Raw genomic sequence first — 21,499 nt, forward strand, 5'->3', positions numbered from 1 at the left:
AATCATCAAGGCATAGCATAAAAAGCTACACATTGTGTAAATTGTGGTTGTAAATTTGTAATCTGTAGCCTACCGCAATGAAGTGATCATATTCATAGCTTTAATGATTTACAAAATGCTACTCTCTTCAGCTTTAATATTTGTGTTCTATAGACCTGTATTATTTAATGGGGTTAAAGTACTCTGTCAATTCAAAACATTGAACATGATGGATACTGGTCTTTATTTTATTAAATAGTAGATTTTTGTCAATGTTTGGTGCAAGATGCTCGATAGATGGCCTGAAAGTGTTAATATGCCACTACCTGAAAATAAATATGCTACAGTTTCACTAATACAGATTGTAGAAAGCAAAGTTGATACATTTGACATGCTTATTGTGCATACAATCGCAAAAGATATATTTGATGGAATTTAGGGATTTTCGGGCATTAAGGGGTTAATAAGCATTCATTAATAATGCATTAATCATAAATCAAATATGTTGTGCATATCCACTTTCATAAACACTGTAGAAAGTAAATTTGATGCATTTAGACCAAGTATTTTGCATGAAATGACATAAAACTCTATTTTGGGTGGATTTTTTGTGTTTAGGACATTTAGGGGTTAATAACTAAAAATGTCCAAGGGATATCACCGGGCACCCTCTTTAATTCTTAAGAGGTGAACCCAAACTACAAGAATCAGTTGAGAAAAAAGCTTTTACTGACGAAACCACGTTCAGCCAAAAATCAGCCTTCTGCACCTGGACTTATTTGGACCAAGGACAGACATGTGACATGGAGCGAGCAGAGTGGGACCTAGCTCTGGTCCATAGCCTTCTACTGCTTCGATTCTGCCCTGCAGTAAGGCTATGGGACTATCAGTTTTAAATCTCAAATCGAAATCAGACCAGCCTCTCCTCTTTTGTGGAAATCTCACAAACGTTTGACCTACTCACCAATACCAAGATGGGTTGTGTCAATAGAAAGACTACTTTCCTTAGTGGACGCACTCTGAGCCCCCCACCACACATATAAACGGTACTTTTTGGATAAAAGGGATTTTGTTTCCACCGAAAAAAAAATACTTTTAGTTACTCCGCTGCGCCATCTACCGATATTGCCCAGAGAACTGCCTCATAGAGAATATCTTTCCTCCGGTGAAAAAAAAATCCCTTTCTGGCCAAAAAGTAACGAGTAACGAAGTTTATGCTATTTGGTAATCACAGGACAAACACACAGGTACATATAAATAATGATGGGATTGCTATTGATCGGGTCTAAAGTACAAAGTGGCTAGAAGTATAGCAGTCATAAATAAAGCAAAGCAGGTTCTCGATCCTAAGTCACTTCACACTCTACTGTTCATTAGTCTTGCCATATTTTCATTATTGTGCTGAGGTTTGGGGAAATAACTTTAAAATTTTCATTTCAGTCACTAGTGATTCTACAAAAAAGAGCAATAAGAACCAGCTCACTGATGTGCTATCGAAACCAATTGCTTTTAGCTTGTTAACCAGTATGGAGTGGTTCACGGTGTCAAAAGCCTTTTGGAGTCAGTAAGTAGACAGTTGGATATAGAGCAATTTACTATCTAAACTGAAAGATGGATACAATGTATGTAACCTAGATACCATACCCTGATGGAAAATGCTGTTTATTTTATTTTATTATTATTTTGTTCTCTTCTTACTATGTTCATTAGTACTTTCAAAACTAGTTTACTAATTACTTTTACTGTCTTGTACTGTTTGTCTTTGATTTATTTTTCTTGTTCTGACCTTGATTGGGGGGTAGGGGGGGATATTTACATGTCGGATACAACAAAATGTACACATATGTTTTTTCATTTATTCATCAATAAAAATAAAAATAAAGTGTTAAAAAAAGAGCCTTTTGGAGGTCCAGCATGACCATGCCGCAGTATTTGCCAGCATCCACCTCATGTTTGATCTCCCTGGCTTGACATGCCTTATCCCCCGGCCGGACATCCAGGCGCTCATAATTTCAATGGCTATTTCACATGAATGGTATGTTGGTGTAAAACTAATGAGGGGAAATATATATTGCATTGCGTTTTCTTTATAAAGCTGTGTGCTACAGGTGAACACAATGCTGTTGATACTACAGTTCACTGTGAGCTACATTCTCTTGACTCTGGTGAATGTTCTCAGGAACAGTTTGAGTCAGCAAGGTGTAGCGGTCCTTCTTCAGGTACTGAGCAGACATCTGTTTCAACCCAATGGACAGGTAGTGTTCATCAGCACCATACTGGTGCCAATGTACCAGGCCGGCTCCATTAGGCGACCTAGTATACATACAAAGTTTGTTTTTAAGTACAAATAGTAATGAGAGTATGTTGATAGACTTGCACTCATCTAATTATAAGATACTGGACTTTGGCTTAAACTCATTCCTGGTCTAAAATGTTAACTGGGTTGTACACATAAATGACGGCCACTGTGTATATGAGTGTAATCCTACCCTGTCCGAGCAAAGTTGCCCCAGTAGCTCATCATAGTTTTGCTGAGCTGTTCCTCTTCTTCTGTACATGATACTGTAGAGTGATTAAGAAAAATGGTTTAGTGAGGCTTCTGACGTACACTTTCAAAAAGTATTCATTCTTGGAAAGTCAGAGACAAATTAATGCCTACAATATTGCACTTACTCCCAAATTCGGCAAAGGAAGTTATAAAGCAGTATCCCAATACAGTGATGATTTCATCACCATGGTCTGATCCAACAAAGCTTGGCCTTCTCTCCTGCAGGAATTTGGGTGGATGCTGGTACTCATACAGATATACAGGAGCACCTGCATCTGGTTGTAGACAAAATGAGGTGTGTTTGTTTGAGGCAAACCGGGCTAAGAAGAACCATTCTCAAGATTAAAATATTTTATTTCACAGTTACCTCTGTGGAAATTTGAAGTCTTAATGGCTGGAATGGTAAAAAGAATGTCCCCAAGCATCTCTGTAAATCCATCTCTAATTTTCAGTCGATCTCCAGAGCTTCCAAGATATTCATTTGCCACAAGCTCTGGCAGCTTGAGGAAGACCGAAAAAACATTTAAGGTTAGATAGAAAACAGAATCAGGCCAGAAATGTATGCGAGGCAGTGTTTCTCTTACATGGGGATAGAACATGGCTAGAACATCCATGACATGTTCCCGGTCCATTCCCTCTGTCCAGTTTGGAGGAGCAAAGATCTACGAGAGCAAGCATGTTTTTATTTTTGTTTGTTTCGTAGAATAACAAACAAACATGAGCAATACAATGTTTTATAAAGACATATTAGTAAAGTAATTAAACCCAAAATAAAATGCAACAGTATCAAAGATAATGTCACATGTATACTTACCATAGGCAGTAGCCAGCCCCCTTCATGATTATTAACGCCTGTTATAAATGGTATTTTAAGAAGTTCGTGGTTTTGGTACAGTTCATTCACAGGTTTGGTCAGGAAGTGTCCATCAACATTAACAGGGTATTTTAACATGTTGTCCTTGAGGGAAAAGTCCTTGAGGGAAAAGCATACCAATGTGTAAGAGATTTAAGAGTTATTGATATGAGAATCATTGTCAAACATTGGAGATTAGAAATGAGAAATTATAAACTATTTGATCAATTTGTTATGTCAGCAGATGTGATATATAATACATCACATGTGACATGTGTCTAACCTTTTCAATAGTCAGCATTGCATCAATGTCCATGGATCTCAGGCAGTCAGCAATCATTGTTGTGCTTGTGATGTCACAGCCTGATACATTGGCTAATAGCTGGCAATAAAGATCATAGAAATATATAATTGTAGAAGAAGAAAATATATAAATCTTGTTTGTATAATTTTCTACATATTATGTATTTACTTATTTTATACACTAAAATGTAAACTCAGGATCGATATGGGATTGACGTGTCTGGGGATCTCGGACTTGGCCAGCCTGTGTCATCAGTCATCTACAGGGTATTATTACATTATCTATGACATATGACAACACATTTGGGTAAGGTTATTGCCCGATCAGGGTAATATTTCAAATACAGAACAATGAGTGGAGGTACTTCTATGGCCTACTGACAGTGTGCACAAGAAATCTGTAGCTGATGGCTCCAGCAGTTTACAAGATTATAGCTATGGACAGACAGAGTTATAGTTAAAGAGTTATAGACGGCTAGACTTCTGCAGAGCCATGCTGTGAAAATTAAATAAGCTGCTAAATTACCTGGGCGGTGGGCAAAGGATCTTGTGGAAAGAATATGAAGTCCAATGCAGCAGTGCCACTCTCCGCGATTCCTCTGTGAAACAGGCCATCAGACAATGGAGACAGAGCCTGATAATTCAAGCAACACAAAACATGGAATAAATGCTAAACTAATTCAAAAGTATTCCTGTATTCATTCTTAGACATCTTTCTTCAGTCATTGACTTTCAGAGAACATTTTTGTGCGGACTGTATCGTACCAGGAGGGACACGCTCACTCCACCAGCAGACTCCCCAAATATGGTGACGGAACCTGGATCTCCTCCAAAGTTGTGGATGTGCTCCTGGACCCATCGCAGAGCTGCCACCTGGTCCAGTAAACCAAAGTTTCCTGACATCTGTTCATCTCCGGTACTGGAAAAAGGCCAACAATGAGGAATCGCTAAAACAAATCAAACCGAGGCATAACTTTCCACAGGATCTCATCATATGCACACCGTCCTCACCTGAGAAAACCCAGTGCTCCTAAGCGATATTGGACCAGAACCACAACTACATCCTGGTAAGCAGCCAGGGCAGAACCATCGTACAATGAGGCTGAGCCACCTATTAGCCCTCCGCCATGGATCCAGACCATTACCTAGGAAGTGGTTGATTTTATTTTTATTTTTTAATTTGACTAATTGCACTCACCAATTCTATGAGGTAAAACAGGAATCTTACTGGGAGTTTGACATCTTGAGCAGCAGTTGCAGGAGTGAAAATGTTGAGGTAAAGACAGTCTTCTGAGATGTCAGGAATATCTGCTGTCTCCGTGTATAACATATATATCATATCCAGAAGAAACTGTCTATTTTGGACACAGCTGTGAAAACAATCAAGTTAATATATGGAATCTAATAAACACCTACAGTAGTTGGACTGCATTAACGACTTACATGAATGGTTGTTGGGTGGCATCTCTCACTCCTTCCCATCCCTCTGCAGGCTGGGGTGGGGCCAGTCTAAGAGGTCCTACAGGAGGCTTTGCAAACGGAACTCCCAGGTAGACATGGACCCCCGTATCCTTCCCCTTTACACTCAAATGCTCTCCTCTCAGACTTCCCAGTTTTGTGTGGACTACAGGCCCCGTCTTTGGTCTGTGAGACAAGTATAATATATAGTGATGCTCTATGGAGTTTCAACATGAACAAAACCTGCTTTTTATAGGAATATTTCTATACAGAATCATACAGTTCACTGTTCTTCATCTTTTCTCTATGTTGTCTGATCTTCTCAGGAAGGGTTTCAGTCATGAAAGTGTAACGGTCCTTCCTTGGGTGCTGACCAGGTTCCTGCTCCATCCCAATTGAGAGGTAGTCTCCCTCTGCTCCATACTGTGGCCAGTGTACCAGGCCGGCTCCATTAGGTGATCTTCAAACACACAAACACACAGTACAGAAGGGAAGGGTGGTCATACAATTTGAACAGTGCAAAGAACATTAACCCATTTCGACCTGAGATCAGATTCTAAAAATGTCTTCTACATCCTGATAGTTTTCTGAAAAAGCTATGTTTCTATGTCAGTCGGTCGATTTTTCAAAAATAGCTGGCACACTACGAGCTTGTAGGATAATGTGCGCATTGAATTTCATTTCTGAATCAATAATAACCCCCAGGTTCTTTACTGTAGAGTTACTTCCTACAGTCAGGTTACTGATTCTGTCTCTTATCGATTATTTTTGCTCACTAGAACCAATTATGAGAACTTCTGTCTTATCCCATAGTTTGAGAAAGTTCTCACTCATCCAGTATTTAATGCTGGACAGACAGGACAACAGTGGGTCATCAGTCATCAATGGTCGTCAGGAGCTACAGAGAGATATAGCTTGGTATCGTCTGCATAGAAGTAAAAATTCACCCCAAAGGTGATAATAAGTTCTCCCAGCTGCAGTATGTACAGAGAGAACAATAGAGGCCCAGTCACGTCTTTACCTATAACTGCACCGATCTGCGAAAAAGGTAGTATGCACACTCCCAGCTAGAGGCCAAGGAAAAACATCTGGACTGCATTTTTCAAATCTGCCTTTTATAGCGGAATAGTGCAAAAAATCGAGCGAGACTCACACTCCCAGTTAACACCTCTCGTCACCTGAGTTATAATTTACAGAATATTAATAGATGCACGTTGTTTCCCTTATCATTCATTGGCTCTATTAATATAATTAAAATTAACATTATTTATTTTAAATTTTTGCCCTTGAAATCCCTCCTCATTTTGCCCCAAAAAAGAGAAGAAAAACAAAAAAATAAAGGATTGGTATTTCATGGCAGGCCATAAGAGCAGAAATGTTCTGGTTTCCAAATGAAAGAAAACCAGAAGAAGTTAAAAGAAAACAGAACACAGTTTATAGTTTAAAAGCACTGAAATACTTTGGCAAGCATACGAAATTAATGTGTACCCCAACTTCCCCCCCATATGAGGTAACTGGGGTTCAAATCATGGCCATACACGGTTGTTTTCATGATCATTGAATGATATGTATGATGAGAATTATAGGCTTCTGTCCTTTGTTTGTGTAAAAAAAAAAATCCATCAAATAATTTTCTTTTTAACTACCATACAGATTGAGATGAAGAAAATTCCAGCACTCACAAACGCTGAGGAAGACCAGACAGGCCGAAACGCGTACTTTTTCAGTCTCAGAGGTAAATTTAGTCATGTAAAAGGACATATAATTGAGTGCTGGCTCATATATTTTCGAGCCTTGCACCTTTAAGGATTTTGTTTGAACCTGGAGTGCTGCGGGTTGTCTGCTACGGCAGTACTCTCTCAACTACTATACAGATCTAAATGGTAAATGTAGCATTTAAATAGCGCCTTTATCCAAGGTGCTTTACACAGATTGTGCATTACACACACATTCATACACTGATGGCGGAGGAAGCCATGCAAGGCACCAACCTGCACATAGGGCAGCTCAGTGGCCTTTAGTGACTCTAAAAATGGGACCCAGTGCCTCCCTGCTTGACACTCAGCATCAAGGGTTGGATTGGGGGTGGGAAGTGAGGACGCTGGCGTCGACTGTTCGCCGCTTCACCTCCCAATGTATGAATGAATTAACCATTGTAAGCTCTTTGAGTAGGCACGTAGTGCATAGAAAAGCGCCATAAAAATGCAATTCATTATTATTATTATTATTATTATTCTAGGGAGAAATTAGGGGTTCAGAGTCTTGCTCCCCCCCCCAAACACTGCCATCCAGTGGCCAGCTATAGTTGTGCTCCATATATTATATGGAGCTGGAGGTGCTTCTCGCCCTCAGGCGTCTTACTGGTACTAGTAACTGTGTTTATCTAATTACATGTAACAAGTGCGACCTACAATATGTTGGTGAAACTAGAAACACAATAGAAGATAGACTAAACCAACATAGATAAATAAGTCCTTAAACCAGAAACCTAACCTCACAGGAAGCCACGGGTGATTTTTAACCTTTTAACCTGCAGCACAGGTGTGTCTGACTAATGACTGTAGGACTGGTGGTATGTCTACAAAACAAACGTATGAACCCCCAAAGAATTCTGCACATTGAAAAGTAGAACTAGACATTTACCTTGTACGAGCAAAGTTGCTCCAGTATTTCATCATAATTCTGCTTAACTGTTCGTCTTCCTCTGTACATGACTCTGGAAGAAAATGTATTATAGAAATAGTGTTAAAAAAACACAACTAATACGACTAATATAGACATGGGTACAATATGATGAACTATTAAACTGGTTGATTTACCTGTTAACATGACTTGATCTTCTGTGAAACACATTCCAAAAACAAAATAAAGATCATCCCCATGATCAGAGCCAACAAAGCTGGGCCTCTTCTTCTTGAGCATGCTGGGTGTCTCCTCTAACTCATAGAAGTACACTGGAACTCCTGCATCTGTTTGGAGGATTAAAGAAAGTAATTCATTTATCTGGTCTTTGGTCTCTTCTATAGTGTTTTCCCAGGGACGAGTTTGAAAAAACAATCAGCATATACAGTAGGATAAAGTAGTAAAAGGTCTACATTTAGTATTCATAATGTGTCTTCCGTTAACACACATTATTATTACTAGACGTGTACGTGCCCGTCGGCCATCTGCCTACTTGAGAACACCCTGGGGGTGTGTGGAACGTGTGTCGGTGGGGCAAAGTTACGTGCATTACAACCGTACACACACACACACACGCGCGCACGCAGAAAGAGATGTGGCACATTTATAGTAGGATTATTATTATTATTACTTGCGCAAGCAGAGCGCGCAAGTACTAGTTTCGCCCGGGCCCGTATGCACCGTCCCAGCATTTTCGATGCGTATGCACCGTCCCAGCAAATGGCTTAATGACTTGTGCCTGATACGGCAGTGGTGCCAGATTACATACATGTATACATAGGAGCATTACCTTTAATCCTCCCGACACTAAAACATATCGTCATTACGTCACCACCATCGAAAACCATTGGTTTTATCAGGCACAACTAGTCATTACGTCATTTGCTGGGACGGTGCATACGTGTCGAAAAAGCTAGGACGGTGCATACGCATCGAAAAAGCCGGGACGGTGCATACGCATGGAAAATGCTGGGACGATGCATACGGCGCAAAGTAACCACAGTATACCGCTAATCAACTTACAAATTACATACATATACATAGAGGCAGTTCCTTTAATCCACCCGGCACTGGTATAACTAACTGGTATAACTAGCTCTCAATGATGACGTAATACAGATGTGGATTAAAGGACCCAATGCCAGAGTGTAATTGGTTTTCAATGGTGATGTAATGACGATAAATTATGTTTTAGTGTTGGGAGGATTAAAGGTAATGCTCCTATGTATACATGTATGTAATCTGGCACCACTGCCATAACAGGCACAAGTAGTCATTACGTCATTTGCTGGGACGGTGCATACACATCGAATATGCTGGGACGGTGCATACGCATCAAAAGTGGCGCAAAGTAACCACAGTATACCGCTAATCAACTTACAAATTACATATACAATATACATAGAGGCATTTCCTTTAATCCACCCAGCACTGACGACATATACTGTACATCACCATCGAAAGCCGTCACGTATTACGCATGAGTATGAGAGACAATTTACAATAAATAATTAAATAATTATACTGTATACGTGATAACATTTTATTTCAGTTTATATACCTTTCTTTTTTCATCGGATATCGATGATTTATTTTTCTTTGAGAAACTAAAAAGGGATCCAGAATAGTTCTAAATCGATAAAACTGTATTTCATTTATAGATAGAAACTTGTACCAATTCAACATTTCAAACTTTCCTTCACAGAGAAACTGAGATTTGACAGTTTGTAGCGGTCGAAAGTACTTGCGCACTCTGCTTGTGCACTAGTAGGCCATTTATGGCCTACTAGTGCGCAACAAGCAAGTATGCACTCGACAGAGTGCAGTTCTAGTTATTATTATTATTATTAGAGTCTGACTGGAACTACTTGAAACACAGACTTGTCCAGTGTAGTTAAGGAAATCATGTAATTATATTTTTAATCATAAAACACCCTAAAATCATGTTTGTTATGTCAATTTCAATTGTGTTGCTAAACATTATCACCTTTGGTCTCTTACCTCTGTGGAAGTTTGCAACCTTAATTGCAGGAATGGTAAACATCACATCTCCAACCACCTCAGTAAGCCCATCTCTAACTTTGACACGATCCCCTGACGTTCCCATGTATTCATCAGCCAACAGCTCTGTTATCCACTGGTCTTCAGGCTAGATCATAGACACAACATTCAGTATATTCAGGACATTGGAAGTGGTGAATGCAGGGAGGATGTGATCCAAATTGATGCTCAATCCTGTGCAATGCTGCTCACTTTCAGGTACAGTAGCTACATGGCTGGTTTGGTGAACATGGATTCAGGCTCCTGCTAATCCACTGTAGTGCCACACAAGCATTTCAAGCTCATTTGTACCAACATGCTTTCACTACTCTCAGTCAATTAAGAGGATGGTGTGGCTCTTTTCACATGATACAGACTGCAGACACAGTAACATTTCTGGTTGTTTCTAAATTTCAGTAAGAGTAACCATACTGGTTGTTAAATCAGGGCAAGTATGTTTTCGTTGCTGAACATTTCGGCACAATACCAGACAAGAACTGTGGTGTTATTACTTACATTGGGGTATGTAAAGTCTGTAAACATGGTCATAATAGCTAGAGCTTCATGCTGGTCCATCCCATCCACCCAACCTTTAGGAGCAGACATCTGTGATGACAGAACATTGAATTATTGCGAACGCAGTGATTGCGAACGCAATGAGCACTAACTATGAGACCCTGCAGATCGTGTCTGTCTGTGTGTCTGTGTGTCTGTCTGTCTGTCTGTCTGTCTGTCTGTCCCGCTGTGACACCACCCGCCCGCCACCAGAGGGCGTAGCAGTAGCACACACACACACACACACACACACAGCTGCGTTCGCTTCCCGCGTTTGCGCGTCTTACTTGTATAGATGTAGAACATGGCTTTATCTCTGGGGAAAATAAATACAATAGGACATAATAAATGGGCTAATCAATAATGATCATTGAAAATGCCCCTCGCCTATATCAACTGAACTTACCTCCATGAGCAACCACCCTGCTTCATCACTATTGTACCCAATCATGAGAGGCACATTGTGCATCTCATGATTTTCCAAAACTTCCATTCCGGACTTGAGCAGGAATTTCCCATCAACAGTCAATACAAATTGTAGCATTTGATTCTGTAACAGACAAATGTATTGTTTGTATTATTGCTCAATATTGTTTGTTTGTTTGTATTGTATGACTTAATGAAAAGGATTCACAGTACCCGTTTACTTTAAGGCCCAGCTAGGATCCAGGAAATCTCACCTCTTTCTGAATCTTCACTATGTCATCTATGGTCAGCTTCATCACACATTCAGCAACCTTCTCTGTGGTAGAACTGTCACAGCCAGACATGTTTGCTACAGTCTTCAAAGCACAACAAAGGGATTTTGTTTAAATTAAAATTGTATTATAAAACCTTTATTATATCTTGTATTGATTAATCTATTTGTAATAGCATAACTAACCTGGGCAACAGGCAGAGGGTTGGAGGAATAGATAAGTTCTATTGCTGCAGAGCCACTCTGTGCTATCGCACCATGAAACAAGCCAGCAGACAATGGAGAAAGAAGCTGCCAATTAAAGAGAGAGTTTTAGTGAGCTTACAGGTATGAACTGCTTGGAAGATGGGGCGCAGGGGTGGTTATGGGGGGTGGGCCTGGTGGGGTGGGTCATTGCGAGAGTATGGTGTTATGGGGAGGTTATAGGAACTGCAAGGAAGATGGGGGTTGTGGGTGGGGTGGGGCGGGGTGAGAGGGTTGGGCAGCTATCAATAAGGAACTGTGTGTGCGTGTGTGTGCGAGTGCGTGCCGTGCGTGTGTGCACACACACACATGTGCGAATGCAATCATATATACATTTGTGCATATGTTTCCATTAACTACGTAAGTAGAAAATATTTCCTTGACCATTCTACTGAGATTTATATTGTTAACAAATCATTAGATATAATTAGTTCATGTTCTGTATGTGTGTTCTTAGACTTCTTACTAATACAGATACGCTCATTCCACCAGCAGACTCCCCAAATATGGTGACGGAACCTGGATCTCCTCCAAAGTTGTGGATGTGCTCTTGGACCCATCGCAGGGCTTCCACCTGGTCCAGTAATCCAAAGTTTCCTGGTAGATGCTTGTCTCCTGTGCTTTATGAACACAGACACAGACGTTTGCAGAGTTTAACTATAGAAATGCACTCTGTCGAGGTGCCAACTTGCGTGTTGCACACAAGTAGGCCACCATCATCAGTACATCACCATCAATAGCCAATTAGGGACATGCGTACCATACATAGACATACCACTTATATTTTACCTTATACCTACCTTGAAGCGTACCTACAGTACCGCACACACACACACACACACACACACACACACACACACACACACGGTTCTGGGGAGGACTTAGTCTTACCTAAGAAGTCCCAGTATTCCAACTCGATATTGTATCAGAACAACAACCACATCCTGGTAGGCAGCCAGAGCAGATCCATCATATCCTGATGCAGAACCCATCATGAATCCTCCTCCATGGATCCACACCATGACCTTAATGACAGAATCAAAAACATGATGTAAATACATAAATCTATGTTAATTAGATGTACCCTGTCCCTGACTAATGCTTAAAATAAATGTGCATTCTGAGTACTCACAGGCAGTTTACGACTCTCGGAAGGGGTGTAAATGTTAAGATAAAGGCAATCCTCAGATATATCCGGAAATGTTATTTCCATGGATAGATTGGCATAGATTGGCATATAGCTGGTATCTTGAACACACCTGTAAAATATGCATTTAAGTTGCATGAAATTAAGTGTGAGGTGTTATGCCACATGGAGTATCTTTTTCAATACATGCAGCTTATTTATAAACTTTCAAAATGTAATTTTACACAAATGTTTTGCCTCTTACATGAATGGTTGTTGCGTAGCATCCCTCACACCTTCCCATCTTTCTGCAGGCTGTGGTGGGGTCAGTCTCAGAGGTCCAACAGGTGGCTTGGCAAAGGGCACTCCCAGGTAGGACTGGACTGCTGTATCTTTCCCCTTTACGCTCACATACTTGCCTTTCACGCTCCCCAGTTTTGTGTGGACTACAGGCCCTGTCTTTGGTCTGTGAGACAAGTACAGTATCATATATTAATTCTATAGTGAGTTTTGTTCCGGACAAAACCTACTTTTTATGGGTTAGTAGGGTTAGGTATATTTATAAATCGCTCTGGATTAAGAGTAAATTGTATACTGTAAGTACAGAATCATACAGTTCACTGTTCTCCATCTTCTCTCTATGTTGTCTGATCTTCTCAGGAAGGGTTTCAGTCATGAAAGTGTAACTGTCCTTCCTTGGGTGCTGACCAGGTTCCTGCTCCATCCCAATTGAGAGGTAGTCTCTCTCTGCTCCATACTGTGGCCAGTGTACCAGGCCAGCTCCATTAGGTGATCTACAAACAAACAAACAAGCAAACAGTTTAACATAATTATAAGCCATTGCATTGGGAAGCTTGTTAAAATTATATTATATATTTTTAATATAGATCATTCTTCATCATCCTACACACCAAGGTTTCCTCTTTCTCCACTGTTATTCACATCAAATTCACATTCACATTCGCCATCAAAGCACCTGTCATTACTGTGGCATTTAATCACCGGACTATACTCAGAATATATAGTAGTTTACACTTGTGAAGACTCTGGCTCAATCACTTTCATCCCTCCTAGAACTTATCAGACTAGATTAATTTGTGGCAAGACTCCCTCTCCCTGTTAACCCATTCTGGGCGGGAACCCCTTTTGGTGTTTTAAACATTATGTTGTAATTTAGCTATTTAGTGGCGCGCTATGAGCTTGTAGGTCTGCTATTTTTTTTTTAATTTGAATTCTACCTATGATAGGGTGGATTCTGCCAATACTTCAATGGGAACAGAGCGCAGAATATTTAATATAGATATTTAGATTTAGTTCCATTGAACAGAATCTGTTAATAGATGGACTTTGTTTCCCTTTCATTCATTGGCTGTATTAATATAATTAAATTTTACATTTTAGAATGAATTGGTATTTCATGGCAGCCCATAAGAGCAGCATGAAAGAAAAACCAAAAGAAATAATTTAAGAGAGACAAAAAAAACGTTGTTAAGATTAAGAACACAGTTGAGACTTTGAAAGCACTAAAATAGTTTGGCTCACATACGAAGGTTGTGTGCTTCCCTTCTATATGAGGTAACCAAATAAACTGAGGACTTGAGTGTTGTTTCCAAGATCATAGATATTGTATGATGACGAGAATATTATGCTTGTCCTTTGAAGGTTTGTGTAAAAAAAATATATATATATATATATAATATATATATATATATATATATATATATGAGACAAAAAAGGGACTCCTGCACATCCAAAAATACCCGTAGGAGGTGCAAGTCTAGTTAGCAGGCATAGACATCAAAAAAGACAAAAACCTTCCAAGGAAGGAACTGCACACTCCAGGGAACAGAGACGGACAACTTACTTATAGCACCGGACGAAGCTCACGGCGAAACGCGTCGTGCTAATAAATAAGTTTGATGCAGTAAGTTGTCCGTCTCTGTTCCCTGGAGTGTGCAGTCCCTTCCTTGGAAGGTTTTTCTCTTTTTTTTGTGTGTATATATATATATATATATTATATATATACACACACACACACACACACACACACACATCAGTCATTTTCTTTCTTTTCTTTCCTTTTTTTTATTTAGTAGCCAATAGTTTTTTACCCCCTTTTTCTCCCCAAATTAGTCTCCCCAAGGTGAGTAAAGAGTTATGATTATGAAGGCCACAGAATAGAACAAACAAAACTTCTACACATTGAAGAGTAGACATACCTTGTACGAGCAAAGTTGCTCCAATATTTCATCATAATTCTGCTTAATTGTTCGTCTTCCTCTGTACATGACTCTGGAAGAGAAAAAGATGATGGAAATAGTGTTCAAAAACCACAATGACCAATGATGAACTACAAAACACTGCTTGTTTTACCTGTTAACATGACTTGATCTTTTGTGAAACACGTTCCAAAAACAAAAATTATATCATCCCCATGATCAGAGCCAACAAAGCTGGGCCTCTTCTTCTTGAGCATGCTGGGTGTCTCCTCTAACTCATAGAAGTAAACTGGAACTCCTGCATCTGTTTGGAGGATTAAAGAAAGTCCTTCATTTATACCTGCTCTTTCTCTTCTGGTGTTTTCCCAGGCAACAAGTTAGAATATTCAAGTCATGCAGGTGGGGAGACAGACAGTCAATGAGTTTGATTAACAGCCAAACATTAGCATACAGGATAAAGTAGTAAATGGACTGCTTTATAACGTGTGGTACATTAAGATGGAGTGCCATGATTTCCCCCCCACTAAAACATGATCATCAGGTAGGCCTACTATGCTTATACTATTTGTCTCCCCCAAAAGTGTACAGAACATGGTAAAATGCAGTTTTTATGTGACCACAGCTAGCCACCAGTTACATACCTGCTTTGTAGCACCACCCACCTGAATTTAAGCCTCGCCCACAGCTGTTGTATGATAATGGAGGAGGGATTAGGGGAGGTGTTAGGGTTATCATGAAGTCACTAAAGTGGTGTATTTCGATTGGGTCTTTTGACTCAAAGGCTTTCAGCTTTCAGGGAGAAACCCAAAATACACAGGGACGACATTTGAATATTATAACAACACCTGGGGGTCTATTGGAGTAATGTTAACTCAGGAAGAACTGAGATTGAAGTCTGTGATGTCACAGTCTATATTTGGGAATCACGTCCAAAATAAATACAAAAAATCATAAAACAGACTCATGTTTGTTAAGTCCTCAATGTCATTAAAACAGGATTTTGGTGCAAAATCAATTATGTTGAAAAACAGTTACCTCTGTGGAAGTTTGCAACCTTTATGGCAGGAATGGCAAAGATCACATCTCCAGTCACCCCAGTTGACCCATCCCTGACTTTTGTCCGATCCCCTGACGTTCCCATGTATTCATCCGCCAACAGCTCTGTTATCCATTGGTCTTCAGGCTAGATCATAGACAGAGCATTCAGTAAGGCCTTTAGCTTCATACCGTAGCTGGTTTGGTGAACCTTCAGGCTCCTGCACTACGGTGCTAACCCACCGTATAGTGCCACACAAGCATTTCAGCAAATCATTTGTACCAAAAGCCATCTGGCTTTCCCTAGTCCCTAGGCTTTCCCACGATTTTTCAAAATAGCAGACCTACAAGTTATGTAGATCTGCTATTTTTCAATCGCTAAATTATAACATAATGTTTAAAACACCAAAAGGGGTTCATGCCCAAAATGGGTTAAGGCAAATAACAGCACAGCTCAGCTGTGATGATATTTTTCATAACATAACCTCAGGGTGATCTATTATCAGATGTGAATTGAAAACACTGAGATACAGTATGATGAAGATTTCATTCTGCCATTGATATATGTGTTATTAAGCAACTACTAGCTGTAATAGGGAGACAAATCCAAGAATAGCGATTAAATTGTGTACAATTATTAAAATGTTACTGTTCTGTTCATGTTATTGTAAATCGTTTGAACTGATTTCTGGTCTTCTAGCAAATTGTTGGTAAAACATGTTTTTGTTAAATCAAATCTAGGGCAGGTATGTTTTATGTTTCAGAAAATGTTGGCACGATACCAGACATTGATGCAAGAACTGTGGTGTTATTACTTACATCGGGGTATGTAAATACGGTCACAATAGGTAGAGCTTCATGCCGGTCCATCCCATCCACCCAACCTTTAGGAGCCATGTACTGTGATGACAGAACACTGAATTATACTGTACATCTTTATCTCAGGAGAAAATAAATATTATATAGGAGATAATAAATGAGCTAATTACCCCTCAAACTTATAATTTCCTGTATTAAACTAGCTCTCACTCTGAGTTACTGATAAGATGAGCATGCCCCGGCTTAAGAGCACCATGTGTGTGTATAGTGACGTGTAGTAGCGAAGAAACATGAACGACAAAAACAGGACTCCTTCACAAACCCTAAACCAGAAGAATCCTTCTAATGAATCACGATCAAAATTGTTTCAGCCAGTGTGTGTGTGTGTGTGTGTGTGTGTGTGCATGCGTGCGTGCGTGTGGTGTGGTGTGTGCATGCGTGTGTGTGTGTGTGTGTCCTTCCAAATTTCAAATATGATAGTAGACTATAAACGTACGTTCATGAAGAGCCACCCTGCTTCATCACTATTGAACCCAATCATGAGAGGCACATTGTGCATCTCATGATTTTCTATAGCCTCCATTCCAGACTTGAGCAGGAATTTCCCATCAACAGTCAATGCAGGATGTAGCATTGGATTCTGTAACAGACAAATGGTATGGTTTGTATTATTGTATAATATTGTTTGTTTGTATTGTATTGTATGATGTATGACTTAATGAAAAGGACTAACATTACTTGTTTACTTTTATGCCCAGGATCTAGGAAATGTTACCTCTTTCTGAATATTCAATATGTTATCCATGGTCAGCTTCATCATACATTCAGCAATTTTCTCTGTGGTAGAACTGTCACAGCCAGAAAAGTTTGCTACAGTCTACCAAGCACAATAAAGGGATTTTTAATGGACAATTTAAACATTTGTACATACATTACATTCATCTGTTTGTAATAGCAGAACTAACCTGGGCTACAGGCAGAGGGTCGGAGGAATAGATAAGTTCCATTGCTGCAGAGCCACTCTGTGCTATTGCACCATGAAACAAGCCAGCAGACAATGGAGAAACAAGCTGCCAATAAAAGAGAGTTTTAGAGAGCTTACAGGTACGAACTGCCAGGAAGATGGGGCCGGTATTGTGCTGGGGTGGGGTGGATAATGGTTGTCATTTTTGAGTGGCCAGCGCCTTTTTCCATAACAGTGGCCCTTAGAGAGTATTTGTGCCGAATGTCATGCTTGCATCACACAAAGTGAACGATTCTTCTGATTATTCTTCTGTGCAGGCGGTGGGGCATGCCCGAAGGACACTTTTTGGGGAGTTAAGGATAAAAGCTCTAATAACAATACATGAAATGAAGTAAAAAACTTATTATAACCCTTATTATTACTATAGTCTTTCAGCGTCAGTACATACAGTACCAACATGGTATAAACTTAAATAAAATCATATATTGGTCAATTTTGTTTGGCATCAGTGATGGGTGTCATGATTCAACACCAAGGTTATGTTATCTGAGAGAAATATTGAGGGAATGTGTGTGTGTGTGTGTGTGTGTGTGTGTGTGTGTGTGTGTGTGTGTGTGTGTGTGTGTATACTCTAAGTGTGTGTGCTATGCATAGCTAAGTATGGAAAATATTTCCTAGACCTAGAACGTCCTATTGACTAGCGATGATTCATATTGTTAATAAATCAATAGATATAATTTGTTCATGTGTTCTTACTAATACAGATACGCTCACTCCACCAGCAGACTCCCCAAATATGGTGACGGAACCTGGATCTCCTCCAAAGTTGTGGATGTGCTCTTGGACCCATCGCAGGGCTTCCACCTGGTCCAGTAATCCAAAGTTTCCTGGTAGATGCTTGTCTCCTGTGCTTTATGAGCATAGACGTTTGCAGAGAAAAAATCGATTAGAAGAGAGAGAGGAAGAAAGGCACTGTTGCTTAAATACATACAGTTTGACACAGCATGGTTCAGGGGAGGACCCAGTCTTACTTACCTAAGGAATCCCAGTATCCCAACACGATATTGTATCAGAACAACAACCACATCCTGGTAGGCAGCCAGAGCAGATCCATCATATCCTGATGCAGAACCCATCATGAATCCTCCTCCATGGATCCACACCATGACCTTAATGCCCAAATCAAAAACATTGATGAGACATGATGTACAATGTACATTTTGTATGTATGTAATACTTAATTACTTGTGATATTTCATCTGTTGATACACATATAGATGTTCCCTGTCTAAGGATATGAACACTACAGTTTTGCAAGAATTAAATAAAAGACGAAATCTGAAAGGGCTTTTTGTGCCCATATTGCAGCATTTTTAACCACTCCTATAGACAGCTATATGTGTGTCCCTGGCTGCCTGTGTCACTGGCTGTGTCCGAGCACGTACACACATATTAATTGTATATGTACTGTATAACAGTGGCTACTGTAGTGCGTCTCAGCCAATCACAGTGTTGGCGTGTGTTGTTCGATGACTGAATCGTCCCATCCCATTGGGCTATGGGCAGGCATTGCAGGAGTCTTCCTTCTCAGAAAAGGGGGCAAACCTTTGGAATTCTTTGCCTACAGTTCTAAAACTAGAGACAGGTGGTAATGTGTTTAACAGAGGACTCCTACATGTATGTGGTTGAAATCAAATCAACTGTGCTCATGTATAGTTACTGTTCGGTTATCTGAATGATTCATAATTTTGTTTTTGTTTGTAATGATATAGAATATAGATTAAAGCACATAGGCTACTCTTTTTTATTTCAGCTGGTTTTTAATGCTTAAAAATAAATGTTCATTCATCTGAGTAGTGAGTATTGAGTTCAATACTCACAGGCAGTTTACGATTCTCGGAAGGGGTGTAAATGTTGAGATATAGACAATCCTCAGATATGTCCGGAAATGTTACTTCCATGGATGCATTGGCATATAGCATAGTTGAAATGCTGGCATCTTGAACACACCTGTAATATACCGTATATTACATCTTAAGTTGCATGAAATTACGTGTGAGGTCTTATTTTTATGAATTATTTGTATATACATGTAGCTGTCGAAAGGTATTTTACAGTAATGTTTTGCCTCTTACATGAATGGTTGTTGCGTAGCATCCCTCACACCATCCCATCTCTGTGCAGGCTGGGGTGGGGTCAGTCTCAGAGGTCCAACAGGTGGCTTGGCAAAGGGCACTCCCAGGTAGGACTGGACTTGTGTATCTTTCCCTTTTACACCCACATACTTGCCTTTCACACTCCCCAGTTTTGTGTGGACTACTGGAGCTATAGCACATTATTGAGACATTTTTAGGCTATATTCTGATTGAATTAATCAAGACTATTTTGGATGTAATTTTACGTACTGTAGGTAACTTGTAGGCCTATCTGTGTTGTACTTGCAAAAAGTCTCACCATGTTTTTACGAGCAATATTAGAGCCAAGTCAAAATTGACATTTTCCCGCATGTGCAGGAGCGATTGCAATAGCATATGAGGGCAATTTAATACATGCAAACACATGTAGCTTTCATATAGAAACCGGACCACAATAAACTACCAATGTATAGAATGTATATATTTGAAACAATTGTAGAGCATATTAAACTGAACACAAAAAACCCCAAATAATTTTGATGATGTCAGGGTCAATTATAACAGCATTAGAATTGCTCCCAACCATACCTGGCTAAAAATAATATGACAAAGTGTGATAAAAGTAAGACATATCAGTTTGTCCTCTAGCAGGCAGACCATGTGCGGAGGCTATTGAGTTTCATGGGTCTATCCATAGCCCCCAGTCTCCCTCGCTGACAGGGGTATCAGTACTATAAAATCATTATTTTCATTGGATAATTGGATTTGTTGAGTTGTACGCGAAATGAAGACACATGGGGGAGTATTTTCTGCACATCGCTGTCAATTGTCAACAACCACTTTATACAACCACTTTTAAAACAATAGCAGTGCACTGTTGTTAATTGTTCTTTGGAAATATTGGTTAGTCGTGTAGGCCGCTAATTTGAGTTGAGCCTGCCTGCTAAGCTAATGTTTACCGTCGCTATAGAGCGTTGCAGTCCCGCCCCCTTTCATGACGACGCCAGGCCCAGGAAATCATTCCCAATGCATTTTTCCCATAGACATTTCAAAAAGTATTTATTTAAAGACCTTTTAAGCGTCATACAAAGCCAACTCGAGTTGTGACAAATCATGAAGACAAACACAATATTTTGGACCAAACAAATAATTACAAAGAAGAAAAACAACAACAAAAAAGCGTTTTTGTTCGGCGATTTGTTCGGCCCAAAATATTTAGTCACAACTAAAGATTTGTCACAACTCGAGTTGGCTTTGTACGAAGCTTAAAAGGTCTTTAAAGAAATACTTTTTGAAATATCTATGAGAAAAAAGTTATTTTTGCCACTAGGGGGCAAGTTAATGCCACTAACTGTCCACAGTGTATCTGTGGAGATAATTTTACAATTGATACAAGGGTTCGAAAAAATGCATGGCTGGAACTAGTTTTTGCGTGATAGCCATTAGCCACCCTACAAACAACCTCACCTCTGGCCTTACATACAGTATGTATGATAAGCACGTTATTGAGGTAAAAGGTCGCAGATGTGCTTGAACAAGCCCACAGCGAACTCAAACCAAAAACCTTTCACAACTAGTTTGATAGGCATTGGGCAGCAACAGTTAGTTAACTTTAGATGAATAATGTGAAGGCTCAAATTACCAGTCACAAAGAAAATCACAGAAAAAGATATGAAATATTGTCTACTTACCATCCAGGTCTGCAGTGGCACATAGAAACCATGTGCATACTGCCAAGAGGAGTGGGACTGCTGCCTTTGCAGGAGACATCATGCTTCACGTGTGTGCTGCCAACTGTGAGTCTGGCAGTCTGCTACAACACACCACGGCGCTGAGCGGACTC

At 39.8% G+C, this 21,499-nt stretch overlaps 2 protein-coding genes across 2 annotated transcripts; both read right to left on the reverse strand.

The window, feature by feature from the left end:
- Window positions 1–2,104: 2,104 nt before the first annotated feature.
- Window positions 2,105–13,184, reverse strand: LOC310857122 (fatty acyl-CoA hydrolase precursor, medium chain-like). The gene is made up of 13 exons (XM_083762735.1): window positions 13,099–13,184; window positions 5,127–5,327; window positions 4,912–5,053; window positions 4,695–4,828; window positions 4,449–4,602; window positions 4,210–4,317; window positions 3,664–3,762; window positions 3,342–3,500; window positions 3,112–3,189; window positions 2,895–3,027; window positions 2,653–2,802; window positions 2,469–2,541; window positions 2,105–2,292 (listed from the first exon to the last, which is right to left on the reverse strand). Exons 1-13 carry the CDS (start codon window positions 13,158–13,160, stop codon window positions 2,109–2,111), a joined length of 1,677 nt encoding a protein of 558 aa, XP_083618861.1. The 5' UTR covers window positions 13,161–13,184; the 3' UTR covers window positions 2,105–2,108.
- Window positions 13,185–14,746: 1,562 nt separating this feature from the next.
- LOC310857123 (cocaine esterase-like) lies at window positions 14,747–21,426 on the reverse strand (the record flags this gene model as incomplete). Its single annotated transcript, XM_083762736.1, has 11 exons — window positions 14,747–14,776; window positions 14,871–15,007; window positions 15,739–15,886; window positions 16,558–16,638; window positions 17,333–17,434; window positions 17,523–17,627; window positions 18,278–18,431; window positions 18,557–18,690; window positions 19,402–19,531; window positions 19,657–19,846; window positions 21,348–21,426. The coding sequence occupies 11 exons, from the start codon at window positions 21,424–21,426 to the stop codon at window positions 14,747–14,749; spliced, it is 1,290 nt and encodes a 429-aa protein (XP_083618862.1).
- Between the last annotated feature and the right edge of the window lie 73 nt (window positions 21,427–21,499).

The sequence above is a fragment of the Protomyctophum parallelum genome, assembly GCF_964188405.1.
Source record: "Protomyctophum parallelum genome assembly, chromosome: 4".
In the NCBI taxonomy this organism is placed as follows: Eukaryota; Metazoa; Chordata; class Actinopteri; order Myctophiformes; family Myctophidae; genus Protomyctophum; species Protomyctophum parallelum.